This window comes from Acanthochromis polyacanthus, chromosome 18 (assembly GCF_021347895.1).
Source record: "Acanthochromis polyacanthus isolate Apoly-LR-REF ecotype Palm Island chromosome 18, KAUST_Apoly_ChrSc, whole genome shotgun sequence".
NCBI classification, from domain to species: Eukaryota; Metazoa; Chordata; class Actinopteri; family Pomacentridae; genus Acanthochromis; species Acanthochromis polyacanthus.
In genome coordinates, this window is record NC_067130.1 from 28,817,187 (window position 1) to 28,838,121 (window position 20,935).

Consider the following 20,935-nt stretch of genomic DNA (forward strand, 5'->3'; position numbering starts at 1 on the left):
AAGCCATTTCGCGGGGGAAAAGCTGTTTCTCGAATTAAATCCCGTAATGCGTTCCTTTTCCCCGTAGGGGCGCTAACGTAAATACGCTCTCATGGGTCGTATTCCGGTGCATGTTACATACGACTGATGTGGTCGTATCAATTTGAGGACTTGTTGAGTAAAAGGGAGCATAAAGTAGAAATAATTAAGTACAAGTACATTAGAATTGTGCTTATGGATGTAATATGGAAGATTTAAGACAAATATAGCATTATTATAATAACAAGCAGTTATCTGTTATGTAAAGAAGAAAGCTTGAGCTTCTCTGTTCAGCGTTTTGTTAGCTGGTTCAGTGTGTGCATGTGGGACCCTCCCATTGAAACTGTTGGCTCTTTACAGTTATAAACAGTGTGTGGACTCCCACACTGCAAATTAAATGCAAGAGCGCAGTTCAGTGTTCAGTCAGTGCCCTACAAAGTACTTTAGTCATGCTTTTTCACCTAATTTATGTACACGTGTTTTATTTTCAGCTGATATTATCAGCAAAATGTCTGTACTGTGGTAGATCTAATTGTAGTCACTTTAAATAATTTATCAATTCTGTAGTTCATATTTTAGACAATTCGTCATGTCTTGATAGATTTTAAAGCCCTAATCTGCAATAAAGTGACTATAGATAAATGCAGTTGGGCAAAAAGCACAATATTTCTTTCTGAAATATAGTGAAGTTGAAGTAAAAAAGTAGAAATAATAAAGTCTAAGTGTTTTATAATTGTGCTTATGGGTGTTATATGGAAGATTTTGAACACAAATATAGCATAAATATAGCAACAAACAGCTATCTGTTATGGAAAGAATAAAGTTTAAGCTTCTCTGTTCGATATTTTAGCTGCTAGTTCATCTGTGTCCATACATTAGTGCATGTGGGACCCCCCACTGAAACTGCTGGCCCTTTATGCAGTTATAAACACACTGTGTGGCCTCCCACACTGCAAAGTAAATGCAAAAGTGCAGTACAGTGTTCCGTCAGTGCCCTAAAAATTAAAAGCTGAGTATTCTACTCGTGTTATTTACCTAATTCATGTGCACTTGTTCCATTTTTAGCCTCCTGTGAGAGTTTCTGCTGCTGTTTTGAGACTTTCTCCTGCCTTTTCGTCTCCGCTCCAGGCTTTATTTGTTTATTTCCAGGTCTGTTCCTGTCCAAAAGATCACGGAAACAGAAAGACACAAGCATAGAAAATGACAGACAGATGAAATAATAATAATGTTACTTAACGTTGGCAACTCTCTACAGCCAGTCAATGCTAGTGTGGACTAATGGTCGCATCTGGATTATTTTTTGTTGGCTCCCCTTGGGAAGGTGTTGCTAAAGCGACATCCAGCAGCTCTGAAAGTTGCACAGAAAATTTCTTGAATACAGTATTTTAACTTGGCTACTTTACACAATTGCAATTGTGTGCATGCAGGCAAAGTCTGGGATTTTTCCACAAACCTTTTCTTCCATTTTTCACAGTAATCCTACAGCATCGGAGTAGCATCCAAAAATGCCCTTGAGGAGGGATTTTCAGAAAAGGTGCACCTTTATCAGTACGATATGAAGCTGCAAAGACACACAGAGTTCACTGGAGAGAGAAGTCAAAGGCAGAGAAGTGCAACCAGGCTTTTCTAAAATGTGCAATTACATACAGATCAAGAAAAAGACTAGAACGTTCACTGAAAAGCTTTATTGAAAAATTCTGTGGTCATGAAAAAGTCAGACTTGAGTGAACATTGCAATAAGCCACGATTTGAGTTACAAAGTGCTGAATCATTCGTCTGTACAGTGAATGCAGATTTGATGAATGGCACATTAAAAGAGGAAAGTTTTGCAAACAATGCACCGTGGAAGCTAAAAAAACAAACCGCTCCCAGCTCTGACAACTCATTTGTTTGAGTACAAAAACTGAATAAGTAAAATAAACACTTCAGCATGTCTTCAAAATATGCAGATGAATTATCGACTCTCGGTCTAACATACTGGCTGGTCATCATGGAGCAACATGACTGCTGTGTCAAGGTGTGTTTTTATTTCCTCCAGCATGGCTCAATTAGTCGATGGAACCAGCAAAACCAATATTGATCCAAGTGTTTGGACCCCGACAGGGTCACGGTAAGTGAAGCATCGGCCTCAGCAGGCAGGAAGCGACAAACACCGTCGCTTCATCGCCCACATCTCCGGTGAAATAATCAAGCTGTCATTCTGCTATGGCTTGGATTCACATTAATCAGAATAATCAGCATCACAAGTGTGAGATTCAAGCAATTAGCTCACAAAATACTGTACATTAAACCCTCCGTTTGATTCAAAAGACAAGATTATGCAGTGCAACGTCTGCAGAATCAGATGTACAACAATTTTATAAAAGTGTGAGATCAGACTGCCCAATTTGCTTTTAGAAAAGAAAAAAAAACCACGCCGTCCTTTTATGTGGAAGAATCAGCCGTGAAAAATAATTAGAAAGTGAACTGAGAAAGCAGAGTGATTTTAAATAGCGTCTGTGGGGAGCTTAGTGTGCAGCTAAATGAGTCATTTCTGGTCTTTTATCTGCCTTGTCACCATAAACAGAAAAATCACGAATATGTGACCTTAATGGTTTGTCGCTAAAGAGGCTGAGATTATTTATAGTCTATCTTCTAACATCCTGACATTTACTGAATCTGCACGTTATTCCACATCTGTGAGTTGACACAGAACACGGTGGAACTCTCGGCTTTATGAAGGTTTTTTTAGTAGCAGTAAAACTTAATATAGGTCAAATCTACCAACAAAAGGTTTCCTTACATCATAAAAACCGATTCTGAAGAATCTCATCTTGTAATAAGACACTACAGGTATCACATTTTTCTGATCAGTAAATCCAGTGAGAGTTTTACCGTGTATCTAAAGCCTTGTTTATCTTTTCCCTCCATGTTGTAGATCTTCATTGCAATCAAGAAACGATTAAAAACACATCAGTGAGCCGTGCTGTTCCACCGGCTGACATATAGACTCCTGGTGAGCATCAAATGTGGATTAATCCACTGCTAAAATAGTCCGACAATTGTGTTACGTGAAAAAAACAACAGTTTTGAGCCCTTTTCAATATTAAAATACAGTTTATTTCATATTTATGAACGTTTTTAAGGTTTTGGAGCACTAGTTGGGAGCAGATTCAGGACTAAAATCAGAAAGCAGTGAGACTAACACATTTTTGGTTTTCAGGGGATTTGAGGAGAATTAAAAAATTAAAAAAAAATGCAGCCTTATCCTTTGAAGTGTGAAAGGTTGCTGGCAGGATTAATTGTGGCGTAATTAAATTGGGAATAATAAACAAATCATATTCAGACTCTGAAGTCAGCGGCTGTTTTTGTAATCCATGAGATCTGGAGCTGGATCTATCAGTTTCTTTTAGACGTAGACTTCATTTTGTCAACATGTTGGCATTTTTGCATGACTAAAAGAGAATTTTAATAGAAGAACTCTAGATAAAAAGTACTCAGGAGTTGTCTTTGCAGTGAAAGTCACAGCAAACATTACAGACTATACGAGACAAGCTGCGCCTCAGTGACACTTCTAACCGCCGTAACTCTTCCTTTACAGTCAAGTCTGGTCGTCTGGTCACATTAGCTCAAGGTTAATAGAGAAATTAAATGTATGTCTTGTTCGGCCTCTTTGCTCTGGAATAAATTCCTCATTTTAATTGTCGCCACTTACGCAGCACGAATTAAACAGATTTAATAAACCACGAAATACTGTAAATGACACACTGTGAGTTGGAGAATAGATGTTAGCATATGAGCATTTTCATTCTTCTCCCTTTGCTGTGGAGGGCGAAAAATTTGTGAAAATCAATCTGTTATCAGACTCCATGAATGTTTAAGAGTCATTAATGGCAGCCGCATGCAGGACTGAAGTCTTTTCACAGAAGATGTGGGCAAATATTGGGATTTAAATCAAGAAAAAACTGAATTTTTTGGTCGTTTTTGTTCATATCTGGAGGAAATTTCTCGAAAACTGCTTGATGGGTTGCAATGAAAACGTCCGATTTTGTCGATAATTCCGCGATTTTTCCTCTGGTGCCACCATGAGGTCACATTTGGATGGAAAGACCATAAATTTAGCCATGAAAAACAACCAAAACACCAGTTTAAGTAGCTTAAAATTAAGGATTTACGACATGACAGTAAACAAAAGACCAGAAAGTTCTCAGTTTGATTCAGTAGAAACCATTTACACAAAATATTTACACCCATATTGTATCATCACCCACCCCAAGTAAAAATACACGCCTTAAATTAAACTTTTCGCTCAGAAATAAACACCACTGATGCAGCAGTACTTAAGAAATCAAACTACCGTCGATAGCAACAACATACATCTATAGAGGCACAGCAGAGCAAATGTAGTGCACATTCAATGACGTGGGTCCGTATGGCTCTCTGGTGGACGATTTGGTGCAAAATGGCATAAAAAACGGGGTTTTGGAAGCAGGTGGCTTTCAAAACTGATGTTCCAGGTCTGACACATGATAAAGAAGCCGCCTCACACTGCTCTACATCAACATCTGACAGGGACTGAGGGTTTTGCAAAACAGCGATGAATCAAAAAGTCTTCAACAATCCAACAAAAAGAGAAAAGTTCACTCCTTTGAGCAATCGCCTGTGAAAAGAGGATGAATGAGTGACTACGGGTCCCAAACATGGAGCGACTATGACCCACCACTCTTTACCAAAGTCTGTTTTTGAGAAAATACAGTTTCCCTGAGGTATCATTAATCACCTTCTTCACTGAACAGTAAGTGAAACTTTAAATACTAACCAAAAAGTGTATCTTGAGGGGATTTGGACCATTTGAATCTTCTTAACGTCCACCGGCGCCATAATTCTTCATAATTCTTCATAGTAAACACATCAGGACACTGTCAGAACTCAGTCATTGTTAATTTATTTCTATTTTCTACTTCGTCACATGAAATTCCTGCAGGACCACAACCCTTCGACTCCCAAAGCCTCTCCATAAATGCATCTGACAGATGGTTTATGTGTCCCGCTTGCAAGAGCTGCGGCCATTACTGCAGCAGCAGAACTAAACGCATTTACACTGATGGCGAAATCTCGTTTTTCTGGGTTAATTGCAGTCAGCTGTGCCTCCTCCAACTGACCACCCTCCAAAATCAAGTGCTGAGAGAATTAAAGTTCAGTGCACTGACTGAACCCAACAGGAATGGCTTTCTAGGCTAATTAAATAATCAAACTTGATAATTTTGTGCATTGCAATTAGGTGAAAAGGAACACTTACTACAAAACCCTGAACGCATGACTGTGTAAAAGTGGAATCAATAAACAGAAGTTTGTTGGTTGATTACAGTCTTATTCCCTCAACATGAAGCTCAAAAATGCCACTGAAACAAGCAGATTCACTGGAGGTTTGGTAAAAGTTGAATATATTTCACGGAGTAGAAGTTTGTGGCTTTTACTTTCTCATCAAAGTTTGCCAAAAGTTTCCTTCTGGAGGAATAGATAACAGCACAGAGCAGGACTGGATAGATTTCTTGATTAAAAAAGATCCGAGCAGCGGTTCCCTGTACAGTCATTAGTGTGTTTTATGCAGGTTACTAGTGAGGTGCCACCGCAGTAATGGAGGGTACGTATACTTCACCTTATAGCCTGTATTTGTCTATGAAAGAAGTTAAAAAGCCAGCAGACTGGTAACATTAAGGCCACAGACAGTCCATAATTCAACAGACTCTGTACAAGACAGTGTGCTACACAGTTTCCATACCAAAGCAGGATCTGATGCTGTGAACACGCAACAGTCGAGTCCTTGAATATAACATGACCCCCACTTTTTCAAACCTTGACTTCCACAAAAAAACAAACACTGTCTCACACTGGAATCAATACCGTATAATGTCCCCGTGTTTGTTTTGATCTAACTTCACAGCTAATTTAAGACTCCATATGGGCCCTCGTTAGTTTTCCTTCATATAATACAAAACAAGTGTGAATATATTCATAACCACTAACTGGGACCACAGATGATATAAATGAACCAACTGACAAATGCTCCTTTACAGCAACAATGCAAAATAATAAAATCACAGGAATATATGAATGTATCCATCACTGAAACAAGCTTTCATTAGCCGTGTAGCTAAAATCCTTCAGGACTCCTTCATTTTTTTAAACAACACTGATCAGCCACAACATGAAACCCACAGATACTGTATTAAATGCAGTATTATGGTGGGAAACGTTGGGTCCTGGTGTTCATGTGGATGTTATACCAATGCCCATCATGTATCTAGATATTTTTGTAGACTAAGCACATCCACAATAGCTTCCTGCTCAGGAACGGCTCGAGGAACACGACCAAGAGCTCAAGGCGTTGATGCAACCTCAAAACCTCCCTGATCCAAATCAGATTGAGTTTCTCAAGATGTGTTGGAACAAGTTCTATCTACAGAGAATCTAATCTGCAATCCAAAACATCTGCTACCATCCCGCTGCCAGACAGCATAAAGACGCCAATAGACGTTCCTCCTCCACACTCCAATGGTTCACAGCTGTTTTACTGGTAAGAAATGGTCCTACACAATATTAAGAAGGCGGTTTGAATGTTGTGGACAATTGGTGTAGACATGACCGAAAGAACCCTAACCCTAACCCAACAACCCTATCTCTAAATGTAGAAATCACAAGAAAATTAGCATTAATGTCGTCGAAGCTTTACCATTATTACCTTTTATTTTTCAGATCTAAAGAATTGCAGCTACATCAGCAAAACTGATGCCGTCTGTCACTAGCCTGTCCAATATTGGTAACAATGACCAAGATAACGAGTGTTGTTTTCATCAGGTAACTTAACAAACCAAGCACAAGAGGAATGAAGTCTGAAAACCCCCAATGAGAATCAACTGGAAGCTCGACAAACCAAAAGAATAAAATCTGTCCACAAACAACCGAACAGGGTTTAATTAATTATACCACCAATATGGTTTTAATTTATTATATCTTGCCATAATCGTACTAGTACTTCATTTGAAGTCTTTATTTAATAAGAGACATACATGTTTGGTATTATATGCTAAAGTTCAAAAGTTTGGGGTGACTTTGATATGTCCTTATATTTTTTTTAACCAGAAAAGCAGCTTTTTCCATGAGGAAAACATTAAAATAATCAGAAATCCAGTCTAGACATTGTTAATGTGGTAAATGACTATTCTAGCTGGAAACAGCTAATTTTTAATGGAATATCTCCATAGGGGTACAGAGGAACATTTCCAGCAACCATCACTCCTGTGTTCTAATGCTACATTGTGCTGAAAGGTGTTGAAAGGCTAATAAATGATTAGAAAACCCCAGTTAAATTATGTTTGCAGATTAATAAAAGTGCTATTTTTCATGGAAAACATGAAATTGTCTGGGTGACCCCAAACTTTTGAACAGTAATGCATATATTTTGAAATTACCTCTCAGTTGGGTACTGATCTGCCCCCTTGGTGCTGCACTAAAAACCCTTTAAATGTAGTTTTTCATTTGTGAGAAAGTTTCAATGCAAGACAAATAAATGCGACTCCTCCACCATAACTATCTGTGAAATATAAATCGTTGAACATATTTCTTATATTTTGATCACTGGCTATTGAACCTTCAAACATTAGTGGTTTAACACAATGAATTTGTTCTTTCACAGCCAGACGAAGCAGGACGAATGAGCGGGCAACAGGCAACAAACATACAAAAACTACCCCAGTCACCCAAGTAGTAAAGTGTGCAGCTCGCCTGACCTTATTGCGAAAAAGTTTTACATTAGAGACCAGCTCTGTCACAAACCTTTTCCTTAGGAAAAATGAAGAAAATCACAAATAAAGACCAAAAAAAACCCAAATCAAACTCCTTCACATATCAAAGCACGGGTGGACAGCACAGATCTGCTTCATTCAGCCTGGACGGTTGCTTTCAGATGCACCGACTCTGTGGTCCTGATGTATTTTTACAGACGTCTCCTGTAATACGACTTCACTTCGGTGGCGATGGCCATATGGGCAGAGGGTGAGCCTCCGTGTTGAAGATATATTTGTCTAGACTGAGCAGCTCCATGTCGTCAGAGAAGAGCAGATATAAGTACTTGAGCGTCTCACCCGGGAAGAAGCTCTCCATCTTGTCCCGAGGTCCGGGGTTAACGGGGTCACGGACGTTGTTTATGGACGTGTAGCCGCCGTCAGGGACCTGCAGGAGTAGGGGAGATGTTTGGTCAAGAAGTTAATAACCCCACTAGGAGGCAGAGAAATCTATCAAAAACAACAAAAGAAAGATAACTTTTAGACAATTTCCTATTTTATTGTTTTGGCGGATGATTCGCCCAGCCAGGCAACGGCAGGCCAGATAGGACTTTAGCATCTTCTAGAAGTGATCAGGTACCTCTGTTCAGAAAGACAGCTTTTATTTTCTATTTTTATCAATCTGCTTTCTCAGTTAAAGCAGTCAAAAGTGGAATTTCACAAGTATAAAAGATTCAGGAAGCTTTATGGGGTTTAAAACCAGCCTCAACACACTGTCATCGCCAAGGCTTAACTTTTATTGATTGGATTTATTATCTCACACTGACAGATTGTTATGTTTTGTATTGTTTATGGAGTATTGCTCTTTTTCTGTTCCTGCCCAGCGACATCAGATGCTAACTAGCTGCTAGCTAATTCAGGTGCAACTACTGTTAACTGTGCACTGTCCTAGCGAAAAAATAAAGGAAAAATTAACTAACCCTATGTGCACAAGACTAGTATTATATAGTGACCTCTGCTAATTTGCATTGTAGAGGTTGTTTGTGATCTTAATCTCTGCCTTTTTTTTTAAAAGTACAAATTCCACCACAAATCACTTGCCACATAGAATTAGCCCCGTGGGTGTTGGCTTCTGTAAATTAGGGAAATCTTAGTGTTTTTTTGTTTTCTCTACATATTTCCTTGCCTATTTTCCACATGTGAGTTATGGAGAATGCTCTGACAACTGCAAAAGAAATCAGGTAAATATTTAAAAATCCCAGACGTTCCTTGTGATCCTATTATGTGCAAATTTGCAACATCTGTAATTTGTAAAGTAAAAATTCTACCACAAATCCCCTACCACACAGAATTAGTCCTGTGTGAGTTGGCATCTGTGATTTGGGGGTAATGTTTTTGTTTTTTTGGTGCATTTTTTAAAAATTCTCACATCTTTCTTTGCCTGTTATTTCCCCTTCATGAAAAATAGAGATGCATTGGTAATTCCAAATACAGATACAATCTTTTGAGTAAAAATTCTTTTTTTTTTTTTTTTGTCTGCATATCCACTCAAGGACACCAACCAACCATGGTGTCATTACTTAAGCTTCATGCATTTTTTTTTCTTCTTTGTGACTGTGACCATCACCTGCCCTCATGGCAAATTAACCTATCATGTTTATTTCAAGCCGTTTCCTACATTACGCCATTGAGGGCTGTGCACACCCAAGTGAAACATAAAACAAACACAGGACAGACAAAAAAGTGAGGCAGTGTTCTAAGAGAAAAGGTGCATTCTATTTATTTGTGCTCTTTAATTCACACCTTGAAACCAGTTACAAATCTAAGACCCTTCACAAACACCAGATACAACAGAATCCCAACTGGATCAATCATGAAGATGTCAGGAGGCCACAAGAAGGATAGATAAAGCAGAGTGAGATCCACAGACACTAACCCAGCAACCTCCACTGACTCAGCGACCGGATGAACAAAGTCTATTGAGTTTTGGTAGATGCTGGTGTGGTGGGTCTGGCATGCATGAAAACCTCCACCAAAAGGAGGGAACTGTCTCCTCCAGCCCAAGGAGGTCCACACCGCCCCCCCACAGGAGCCACCGGGCAGAGAGCCAGCCCGGGAACCCGGAGCGACCCCCATCGACACAGCCAGAGCCCCAAGGCCCGCGCAGCAGAACGGGTCATAGCAGACACACATGGTGCCCCACCGGCCCACAGCCCCACAGCCCCACCTCCCCCACGACCACCTGCCCCCTCCCCCAAAGGGCAAACGAGCCCAGCTCATCCCCAGCCGCCCGGAAAGATGTGATACCGAGGGAGGGAGAGGAAGGAGCACCAGGGAAGGCACAACAACCCGGGCCCTCGGGCCCGGCAGGGAGAAGCCCCGGAGGCCACGCCAGTAAACCTATTGTGATCTTACCCTGTTACTTGGTTCACCAGCTCCCCAACTGGTGAACACTAGCCCTGCACCGTGAATGTGACCCACCCAAGTGTATATACAAGTGTGTGTGGTGCAATGGAATTGGGGGCAGGTGAGGCAGAGCACAGGGTAACGAACCCCCCACTCCAGTCACCCCGCAAGCCCAAAATGTGAATGTGTATGTAGTTTGTTAAAATTGGTGGAAGTAGTGGCGGGGTGGGGGCATAGACGGGGGACCACAGTACAACACTGCACTGGGGCCTGTCCCGTCTAATGACGCCTCACCTCATAACCACCCATTCCCTAGTTAGTGTGGTGCATTAAAATTGGAGGGGAATTGTGGAGCAAGAATAGTACATTTCCACCCCCCCAAGGGATGTTTTGATGAGTAAAAATTCTACCGCAAATCATCTGCCACATAGACTTAGCCCCGGAATTTGTGATTTCTGATGTTTTTTTGCAGGTTTTTTTGTTTTATTTGCATCTTTCTTTGCCTATTTACTGGTTGGGAATTAAGGAGGCTGCAGTGGCACTTGTAAATTAATTCTGCTCATTTGTAATAATTGTGGAGGTCATTTGTGATCGTAATCCCATGCCAAAATGCCAAAAATGTAATTTGTAAATCATAAATTTCACTGCAAATCACATGTCAAACAGTGGGAGTTGATGTATGTGCTTTGGAGGCCATTTTTTTTGGGTACATCTTTTTTGTTTCTCCACTGTGTTCTTCTGCCTGTATCCCTATCCTGAATTATAGAGGCAGCCTTGTCAATCTTAAATGAAAACCTGGAGCCTCCTGGGTGCAAATTGAGGTGGCTCATGTAGCTACAGACCATGGAGACCCATTCGCAGAAATCCCAAATCCATCAGAGGAGCGAAATCTCCACGGATGATTAGATGGATGACATGCACAGCAGCATGGGGTAGGGAACATTTTGCTGTTTTTCAACAGGCTCCACAGCTATTATGTGGCAGCTTATTAATAGTAAATCCGTGGATAATGACTTCCCTTATGCTGTGAGAAGGCACTGCACGATTCACAGACGGAGGGGGTAATTTCTCAATTTACACGAGATCCCCAGGTGACACTGTGCAAATAGAGCTTTTGTTGTAGTTTTCTAATTTAACCGTTTTGTTTTTTCCCCAAGTAATCCGTTTGCACTGTTTTACATGTAATTTTGATGTTGGAAGAAATCTTGTTCGACTAAATCCTGATTGTCTGCGCATTTTTATGTTTGAAAATCCACCTTACGGCGACTGAAATGGACTGTACAGAGTGCATGAAAAACTTTTCAGCACTTCTAGGCAATCAGAAGGGAGGATATAAGGCTTTTAGAGGTAATTAAGCCGTTAATAAAAGTAATTAAACTTGAAGATAAGGCTGGTCTGTGCTCTGTACCTTGGTGTATTTATTGAAGTTCTGCAGTATGTCCCATCCCCAGTCTCTGTACTTGGTGTCCTTGGTGAACCTGTACATGTAAAACAGACTTTCCACCGTCTCTGGTCTCAGCAGGTTGTGTCTGTCTGCAGGCTGGAGGACACAGGAGACGTCGTCAATAAAAAATTATAATAAAAAATAAATCAGATAAACATCAGCTTTGTAGTTTGACTCCTAATTTAGCCAGGGAGACTCACAGAAATTGAAAATGCCACTTTCAAGAGCTCTTATCACGAGAACAGCATCGACGAGTGGAGCTACATCTAAGATTAAATACAAGTCGAGGGCAGACAGATTCAAAATTCAGCGTATGACTGAAATATGACAGACATCTTGGACAGCTGTGGCACACATATTTTCGATGCTTTCTTCAGAGAACTGAGATCAAAGTAAAACAAAAAAAGAATAGAGATTAGTTAAGGCTTCAATCATGGAGAATCAAGAAACAGTGATATTTTCAAAATCTGTGAGTCTGAAAACTTTAAAACACAAAAATGGCACCCATAGGTTCACTTTTATGCACCTCTTTTTGTCAACAAGAGTTTCAAGTGAATAAAACAATACATAAAAAATAGATAAACCAGCTATTGAGTGGTTATGGAAACACTGCTCACGGGAGCAGCCAATCAAACAGAGATGGTCTGAGGCCGGAGGAATCATCTTTTACATCTTTTTAAAACAAACCACAGTACTGAGAAGTCCACATATACAGTCAGGCATTGTATTTTCTCAAACAAAGCCTGACTTTTATTCCTTTGGCTGTATAATGAAAGCAGGATTAGAATTGGAAAACAGCCCCGAGTGTCATGCAGCATAATTCAAGCACCACAAACCACAGCCCTCAAAATTAATGAACAACTTCGCAATACAGCTTAAAAGCGACGCTGTAACCTTTCTGGAGGTGGAATTCATATTGCTTTGGCCTCCAGCTCTACTGTGAGCAACCTTGGAGTTACTTCAGACCAGGATATGTCCTTTAACTCACACATAAGCCAGCAGTCTCCTGCATGGCTTTTTCCTCTTTCATGAAATTGTCACAATCAGGAACATCCTGTCTCAGATTGATGCTGAAAAACGATTCAATGTGTCTGTAACTTTAGGCTGGACCACTGTATTCCCTTATTACCAGGATGTCCCAATACCTTGTTGAAAAGTTAATCCAAAATTCTACAGCAAGAGTCCAGACATGAACCAAAAAGAATGATGTTTCTTTTACATTAGCTTCTCCATGTAAAATCCAGAATAGAATTTAAAATCCTTCTTCGCAGACACAAAGTCCTTAATGACCAATTTCTATGGTATCTTGTAGACATCATAGCACAATATTATCCTAAAAGAGCACTTCGCTTTCAGACTGCAGGCTAATTTACAGTTCCTGGAGTTTCCAAAAGTAAAAAATGGCATGCAGAGGACTTCAGCTGCAGCTAAGTTTGTGTTCAGGAGTCAGACATTCTATGAATTCTTAAGGTTAGGAAGATTAGGCTGGGAAGAGCATTAAAAATTTACATTTAAATTGTATATTGGAAGAAAATTGGGAACTTTAATTAAAACAGAGCCTCTTTTCCTCTGTTCTGCAAGAAGCAAATATTAAAAAGCGAGTTCGAGACTATGTTGATGTCATCTCTACTCTCAGTTTACCGCTCAGCCCTCAGATTCATTACCGGTGACATCTAAGATTTGGCTGGCCATCCTGAGCAATAAGGTGAGAGACATCTGTCCAATATATTTGCGATCGACTGGGAATGATTAATTTCTCTCCTGCTCTTCTTCTGTTTTCTTCATATCTAACTGTTGGATCACTTTTATTTCCCATTCAGGTCCAGATATTATAGCATTATTATTTTTGTTTTCCAGATTGTTTCACACTAATCTGTGGCTGCCCTCTAACTTAGCTGCTAGCCATTAGCATAGCATTAGCCATTGTGATAGAAGCTAACTTCATGGCTCGTGTTTCTCGTTCAGTTTTTGCTGCTTGAGAGACATTTCTGAGACCACAGAGTGAAACAGACATAGAGAGGAGGCTGCATCAGACCTGAAGTAGCACATTTAAGTTATCAATGAACAGTCAATAAAGCCACAGACACCGATAATTAGAAAAATGCAGAATATTGGCCCTGATAATGGGTCAGTCGTTCATTAGAGCTGCTTATATGAGGTGACCCTGAACCATGCTTTAGTTCTGCTGCTATAGGAGCTCAGTCTCCTCCACTGTCCTCTCTTCAAATTCCATGAATTTATAAGCCTCTGCTGCATATCCTGTGTTCTCTCCCCTGTAGGTTGAGCTTCGTCCTCTTTGTCCTCTTTCTACCTTTCAGCTTGTATCTCTGGCTGCAGAGCTGCATGTTTCTGATCCACGGTTACCGGCCTAAACAACCTGCTCAGTGTTTGGTGTTTGTTGTTTTTCAATGCTCATCTTCTTTCCTCACCCCATCTGGTTCGAGGCAGTTCCCTGAGTTTGCTTCTGTCAGAGTTTTTTCCTGCTAAAATAGAGTTTTTCTCTCCTCAACCGTTTGCTGAAGGGGGAATTGTTTCTGTAATATTGTACAGTCTTGACCTTACTATCGTAACGTCCCCTGAGTGAGCATTTGTTATGATTTGGTGCTATAAAAAGACGTGTAAAGCTGCATTAGTTTTATCTATGTGGACCAGATGGATTAAAAAAAGTCTGTTTTATATTAAAATCTGTTAATATAAAATAAACATGAGCAGGCGGGTATTTAGCAGTGGTTAGTTCACTCTAAATTACTCATAAGGAGTAATAAAGCCCTCAGGATCTAACATTTGTTCCTTTAGTCTTTAATCTGGGAATATGAATGAGCTGAAAGTATGCTAAAAGAGTTTCCTAATTATATTTGAGGTTAATGAAGGCAGTGGTGGAGAGAAGAGCAAAAAATATTGAATGTGTTGATAAACCTGAAGCTGTTAATGAAAAATAAAATGAGTCCCGAGGAGGGTGAGGAAGGTGATGGTCACGGCTCTCATAACAAATTATTACAATTTCAGTCTTTTTTCTGCATGTTTGCCCAAAAATACGTGACGAGTTCCAGCTTTTCTTGTTCAAAAATTGCTGATTGTGTTTTGAGCAGCGAAAGAAAGACATCAATTTGTTTTCATAGAAGATAAAGAGATTGGAATGAGAGAAAATAGTTGTCGTGATTGCTGCTCAGCAGAACATTCATTGTTGCGTTTATTTATTTGTTTAGGCCTTTTAAAAAAACACTCAGATGCCATGCTTGTTATTTCTGGAATTAGCCAAATTTTAAATTGAGTTTTGGGGATTTTTAAACAAACTTTGAGCAGCAACAGTCATGTAATACAATCCACATGCACACACAACTGTATAATAAGTTTCTAGTTTATTGCACTTTAATTCAACAGCACAGCCTCAAAATTAATTAACGAACCCTCATGAAACAGTTTAAACCAATGCAGTAACCTTCCAGAAGGTAGAATTTAGATTGCTGTAGCCTCCAGCTCTACTGTGAGCAACCTTGGAGTTACTCCACTTTGGAATATTTTTTTTTTCAATTCTTTCAAAACTGTATTTGTCTTTGGCTACCAGCTTTTCATCAGGATTGTGCTTTGGTATGATGATGCCCTGAAAACAAAAATTAGCTCCTCGGTGCAGAGGTAGATGTACACTTTTCGTGAGTAGTGAATTAAGTTTGCTGATATGTAAACTGCTTAGACGTTATAAAGAATTTCAAACAGAGTGAGAGCTGATTTCAGTTATATGATATGAAGTGACTGTTAAGCTTGGGGTAATGTGATAAGTGTTGCTTAAAGGCTGTGGATCAGAGAACTTAAACGAGGTATGCCTGAACACCTCAACCAATACAAGGCCCCACAAGACTAGCAGAGTTTCTGCATTACTGGATCAGACCACGATATGTCCTTAACTCGCACATAAACCAAGTCTGTAGCACACAGTCCTCTTTCTCACTCATTCGTTTAGGTGAATTTTTGGGGTGTTTTAGCTAAATATTAACATGAGTTTTGGAGAATTTAGAAACAAACCTTGAGGGCAACAGTCATGTAATACAGTATACAGCAGACTCAATGAGGTTACAAGTGAAAAGTATCACTACTACCACAACAACTACTACTACTACTACTACTACTAAGAAATGAAGAAATAAATTGAGTGGACAACCAAGTGTCACCTTTGCTAGACTGATGATCGCAGCCGATATTTGATGGTTTTTCAAATATTGGTAAATTATCAACCGATTGTTGATGAATTAAATGCTCTACTCGTCACTCTGTGGTCTCAGAAATGTCTCAAAAACCTCAAGGTGTTGCCACAAACCAGGAAATTAGCTTCTCTCACAGTAGCTAACGGCTATGCTAATAGCTAATGGTTACGTTGGAAGGCAGCCACAGATTAGCTTGAAACAGAGTCTGAAAAACAATAAATAATAATGCTTTAAGCTCTGGACCTCAGTGGGCAATAAAAGTGATCAAACAGTGAAAGATTAAGAAAATAGAAAAACAGCAGGAGACAAACTGATCAATCTCAGCCAGGAGTGTCGTAATTTTATCTATCCTATTCTCCTTTACATATTCACTTTTAGTCACCTTATGAATGAAGAAGTCTAGTTATGAATGTCAGATTTTCTGTAATCACACGCTAATAAATACATTACATTGAATGGATATCAGTTCCAATTATCTGTTATCCGTCCTTCATGATCATCAATAATCGCTATCGGTTACAGAAAACCCATATCGTTCTATCCCTAATCTCTGCCCTCTCAGCCTTACCTTGACGAGAACATCTTGCCCGTCGCTGGACTGCAGGCTGAAGTGTGCGATCTCCGGGCTCAGTCCGGTCTCCATCTGGACATACATCTGGTGGCAGGTCTCCATCAGCTGCACAGCCAGATCCATGTGGTCCCCCGGGAGTCCGTTATGGGCCCCCAGAGCCAGAGTCCCCGGCAGGAAACACACCAGGTGATCCTGATCAAAAAACGTACAATCACGAGAAAAAAAGATGCAGAGAAAGAATTAAAGAGTCATGATGGGAACTGGAATTGACTGGACTGACTGCAGACAGATTTTACAAGATCATTATTAATTGTGGATGACTTGACACAGTGTAAAAATAACCTACGACCATCATGTTCCTGTGCTTTGTTTTCTAAACACAGTAAACTTTGAAAGAGCGTCTGTACCATCTTGGCGTTAAAGCGGTTGTGGGACAACTCTCCAATAAAGGTGAACATGTTGGGCCCCGTCTTCCTTACAAGGTGTTTTTTCACTCCCTCTATGGCCTGAAGGTAATCCTCCAACAGACTGGACAAAACATGTGAAGAGGAAACATTAGTGGCATAAATAATAAGTCAGGATTTTTGCCAGACCTATGAATCAGTCTGTAATGACTCTGTAGGAGGCTGGGTAATAAGATATCACAAATAACACAATAATAGATTTGTCTTTGGTGTCTGAAAATAACTACAGTGACAAGAACAGAAGAAGTAGAAGGATGAGAAGAAGGAAAGAAGGACAAGAAAAAGAAGATGAAGAAGAAGCTGAAAAAGAAATTGAAGAACCAAAAGAAGAGAATGAAGAAATAGAAGATGAAAAAGCAGGAGATGAAGATAAAGAAGAAGAAACAGAACAAGCAGAAAAAGAAGCAAAAGAAGAATAAGATGAAGCAGAAACAGAAGAAGTAGAAAAAGATGAAAAAGAAGAAGAGGACGAAGAAGTAAAAGATCCATCCATTCTCTATACACCGCTTTATCCTCACTAGGGTCACGGGGGGTGCTGGAGTCTATCTTAGCTGACTCAGGCGAAGGCAGGGGACACCCTGGACAGGTCGCCAGTCTGTCGCAGGGCTACATATACAGACAAACAATCACACTCACATTCGCACCTACGGACAATTTAGAGTAACCAATTAACCTCAGCATATTTTTGGACTGTGGGAGGAAGCCGGAGTACCCAGAGAAAACCCACGCATGCACAGGGAGAACATGCAAACTCCATGCAGAAAGATCCCAGGCCCAGGCCGGGATTTGAACCGGGGATCTTCTTGTTGCAAGGTCAAAGTGCTAACCACTACTCCACTGTGCAGCCAAAGCAGTCAAAGATGAAAAAGCAAAAGGAGACGAAGATGAAGAAACAGACAAAGAAGCAGAGGAAGTAACAGAAGAAGAAAAAGCAGGCGATGAAGAATACACAGAGGAAGTAGAAGAATTTGAAAAAGAAAAAGAAGCAGCAGAAGATGAAAAAGACAGACGAAGACGAAGCACAAAACAAAAAGAAGCAGAAGTAGAAGATAATGAAGAGGAAAAAGTAGGAGACGAAAACTAGGAAGAAGCAGAAGAAGAAAAAGAAGAATCCTGCAACAGGTGCCTTTCTCTCCAGACTGCTGACAGCAACAAGTCAGTGTCCGATCTGGGTTGATACCGATGCCGGATATTGGTGATCAAGAAAGACAGAAAAACAATATTTTTGACCGATATCTGATAGATGTTATATATTAACACATGACATATGGAATTCAGTCACTCATAACAAGGCTCCTTTATTCCTAAGAAGTACTACAGCAGAATACGTACAAAAATGCATTATATGTTATGTATTAGCAGCACTTGACAGCAGAGAATGTGTCATTCATAACTAGGCTTCTTCGTTAATTCTGTGAGCTGTTAGCGTAGCTTTAGCCACTGTGAAAGTACTACAGAAGAGTACGGAACTGAAGGAGTTTACAAAAACCTACAAGAGAAGTCCAGTGAAGGAATCTTTATTACAGCACCTTTATTACATGACATTAATGAATTATTGCCTCACATCCCGACTTTTTTGACCTAATGTCATGGAAGACATACTGATGCTTTGTACTTTGTAAAGTCATTTAAATTTTGTGAATTTACAGTAAGCTGGCTTTTTAATGGCTCTGTTGTTGTTTATTTATTTATTTATTTCCTCTCGGAGCCACAGAAAATCAATGCCAAAATTTTTAAAGCTGCACTCACTTGTCTTCTGTTTTTCCTCCTTGGATCCACTGTTTGAGCAGGTATTCGTAGTAGCTGTCCGCCCTGGCACCCAGCGTGAACACTCCTTTGTGGGTGAACTGGCCGCTGTGGGTGTTGATGAACATGGGCACCAGGCCGTCGTGTTTTCCGGGCAGCGTGTGGACCATCTTCATCACCTCGTTGACAACCTCCTGGAAAAGGTAAAAAGGAAAGAGTCAACATGAGATAATGAACCCACCGGCTCTACTTCACTTACCGCAGCTAATATGTTTGAAAAATACCGCCATAGGCAATCTATCATCGGAGAATTATTAGCAATTTCACACTTTGATAACACTGAGCTCATCAAAAGCTTATGTCAGACGGAGACTCTGGCTGCGGTTATGATGGGAATTATTCAACTTCCTGTCAGGCCGAGTTGGAACATCTCCGGTTTCTGGAATTGCTCATAAACTGACAACGTGACGGATTTAAAACAAATCTTTGCTCGTGCTTGTCACTTCAATCCCATGAGTGCCGCTCAGACATACTTAATGCTGGGCTTTAACTGAACTCCAAACCCTCCATCTTAACCCAGGAAATATTCATATTGACTGCCTCCAATCTTTTTCCACTCCATCTCAGAGAAATCAAAATGATATGAGCCACTCAGTCAGTAGGTTGGACTGTAGCGGAGCCCCTCCTGGTGTCCTGACCTGGTACTGTGGTTCCTGAGTGAGGCGGCTCAGCTCTCTGAACTCCAGCTGGATGGTTGTAACTTCGGCCAGCGTGCTGTCCGACGTCCATCTCGGAGGGTGGGCCGTTCCTTTTCCGATGTTGACGTCCGAGAATGGGATCTTTGAGGGGGTTTTGAAGGCGGGCATCAATCTGGACCCGAGGTCTTTCTTTAAAAGTAGAGGAGAAACTGAATTAAAAACACCATATATCTGTTCCAAGACTAAAGTATTATTGAATTTATTGTAAAAAAATGTAACTGTCTTGCAGTAACATTACCAACAACAAAAATGGGTTTCCTGATAACAATCAATCTCACGACTTTGGAGGGTTTTTTGGTTCTAAAAATGCTTTTACAATTCTACATTTTCCGAAATAATCTCATTTCTCTAAGGCTTTACGAGACCTAATACATTCATAAGAGCACAGTGAACTAAATAAAAGCCAGATTTTGAAATATAAAGGGAATATTGATCACTTTAATTCTTCAGTGTCATTTTTGATCAATTCTACATCCCTAATTTACACACTGGTGTTCTTAAAAACAAAGGAAGGTAAGAATTAAGGAAGAGGAAAACAGCACTAATGTATTCCAACACTAAAGTATTATTGAATTAGTTGAAAAAAAATGCAACTGTCTTGCAGTAGCATTACCAACAAAAAATGAGTTTGTTCGATAGTAATCAATCTCAAGACTTTGGAGTGTTTTTTTGTTTCTGAGAATGCTTTTACAATTCTACATTTTTCTAAACAATGTAATTTCTCTAAGGCTTTACTCAACCGACTACATTTACAAGAGCACGGCAACCAAAATAAAAACCATAATTTAAAATAAAAAGGGCAGATTGACCATGAAACTCTTCAGTGTCAATTTTAAACAATCCTACACCCTTAATTTACATAATCGTGTTCATAAAAACAAAGGAAGTTAAGAATTAAGGAATTCATTAAGGAAGAGGAAAAGACTGAAGTATTATTGAATTTATTCTAAAAAAAATGCAACCTTTCTGTAAAAACAACATAGTTTTCTTGTAACATAGGAATGCTTTTTTGTTTCTTAGAATGCTTTTAAATTTCTACATGATTGCAAAATTCTCAAAGAAGGTGGGGTTGTGAATTTTTGTGTGGTTTTCTCCGCGCCAATTTGTGGATCAGCATTTGCAGAGCCATAACAAAAAAATGTAGCTACAGTCTTGGAATTTTGCAGATTAATTGATATATACATCTGGTCTTCAATGGTACAACCCTGCTTTGGTAGAATAATACAAACTATACTGACAGTCAATAGAAACTTTGAGGTAGAAATGTACGCAGAATTCTACTTGTAGGGGGGTTGTAATTATTCATTGTGGATTTACTGATGATCTAGTGCCCTGGTAGTTGAGATAATGATGAGTTGTCATTTTGTCATGATTCATTGCACATGGGTTGGTCACTTTGCAAAAGTGAACCAAATACACACCAAGCAATACTCAGTGAGTATCTGCACAATTTGAGAATGGGTTTTGAAGGCCTATATAAAGGCCCAAAAAAGGCCATCATTGTTAGTCCAGTGAACAGCATCATGCCGCGTCTATCACATGAACAATGTCTCTGGGCACTGGGTA

General features: G+C 39.8%; 1 protein-coding gene across 2 annotated transcripts in view; it reads right to left on the reverse strand.

The window, feature by feature from the left end:
* Positions 1-1,688: 1,688 nt before the first annotated feature.
* Positions 1,689-20,935, reverse strand: part of man1b1a (mannosidase, alpha, class 1B, member 1a) — a 43,451-nt gene continuing 24,204 nt past the window's right edge. For both annotated transcript variants that reach the window (XM_022191008.2, XM_051938184.1), the window contains 6 exons: positions 19,310-19,498; positions 18,615-18,805; positions 16,809-16,929; positions 16,399-16,593; positions 11,596-11,727; positions 1,689-8,229 (listed from right to left, as the gene is read on the reverse strand). In XM_022191008.2, coding sequence (XP_022046700.2) covers positions 8,020-8,229; positions 11,596-11,727; positions 16,399-16,593; positions 16,809-16,929; positions 18,615-18,805; positions 19,310-19,498 — 1,038 coding nt within the window. In that variant the 3' untranslated portion in view covers positions 1,689-8,019. The remainder of the gene's footprint in view (positions 8,230-11,595; positions 11,728-16,398; positions 16,594-16,808; positions 16,930-18,614; positions 18,806-19,309; positions 19,499-20,935) is intronic.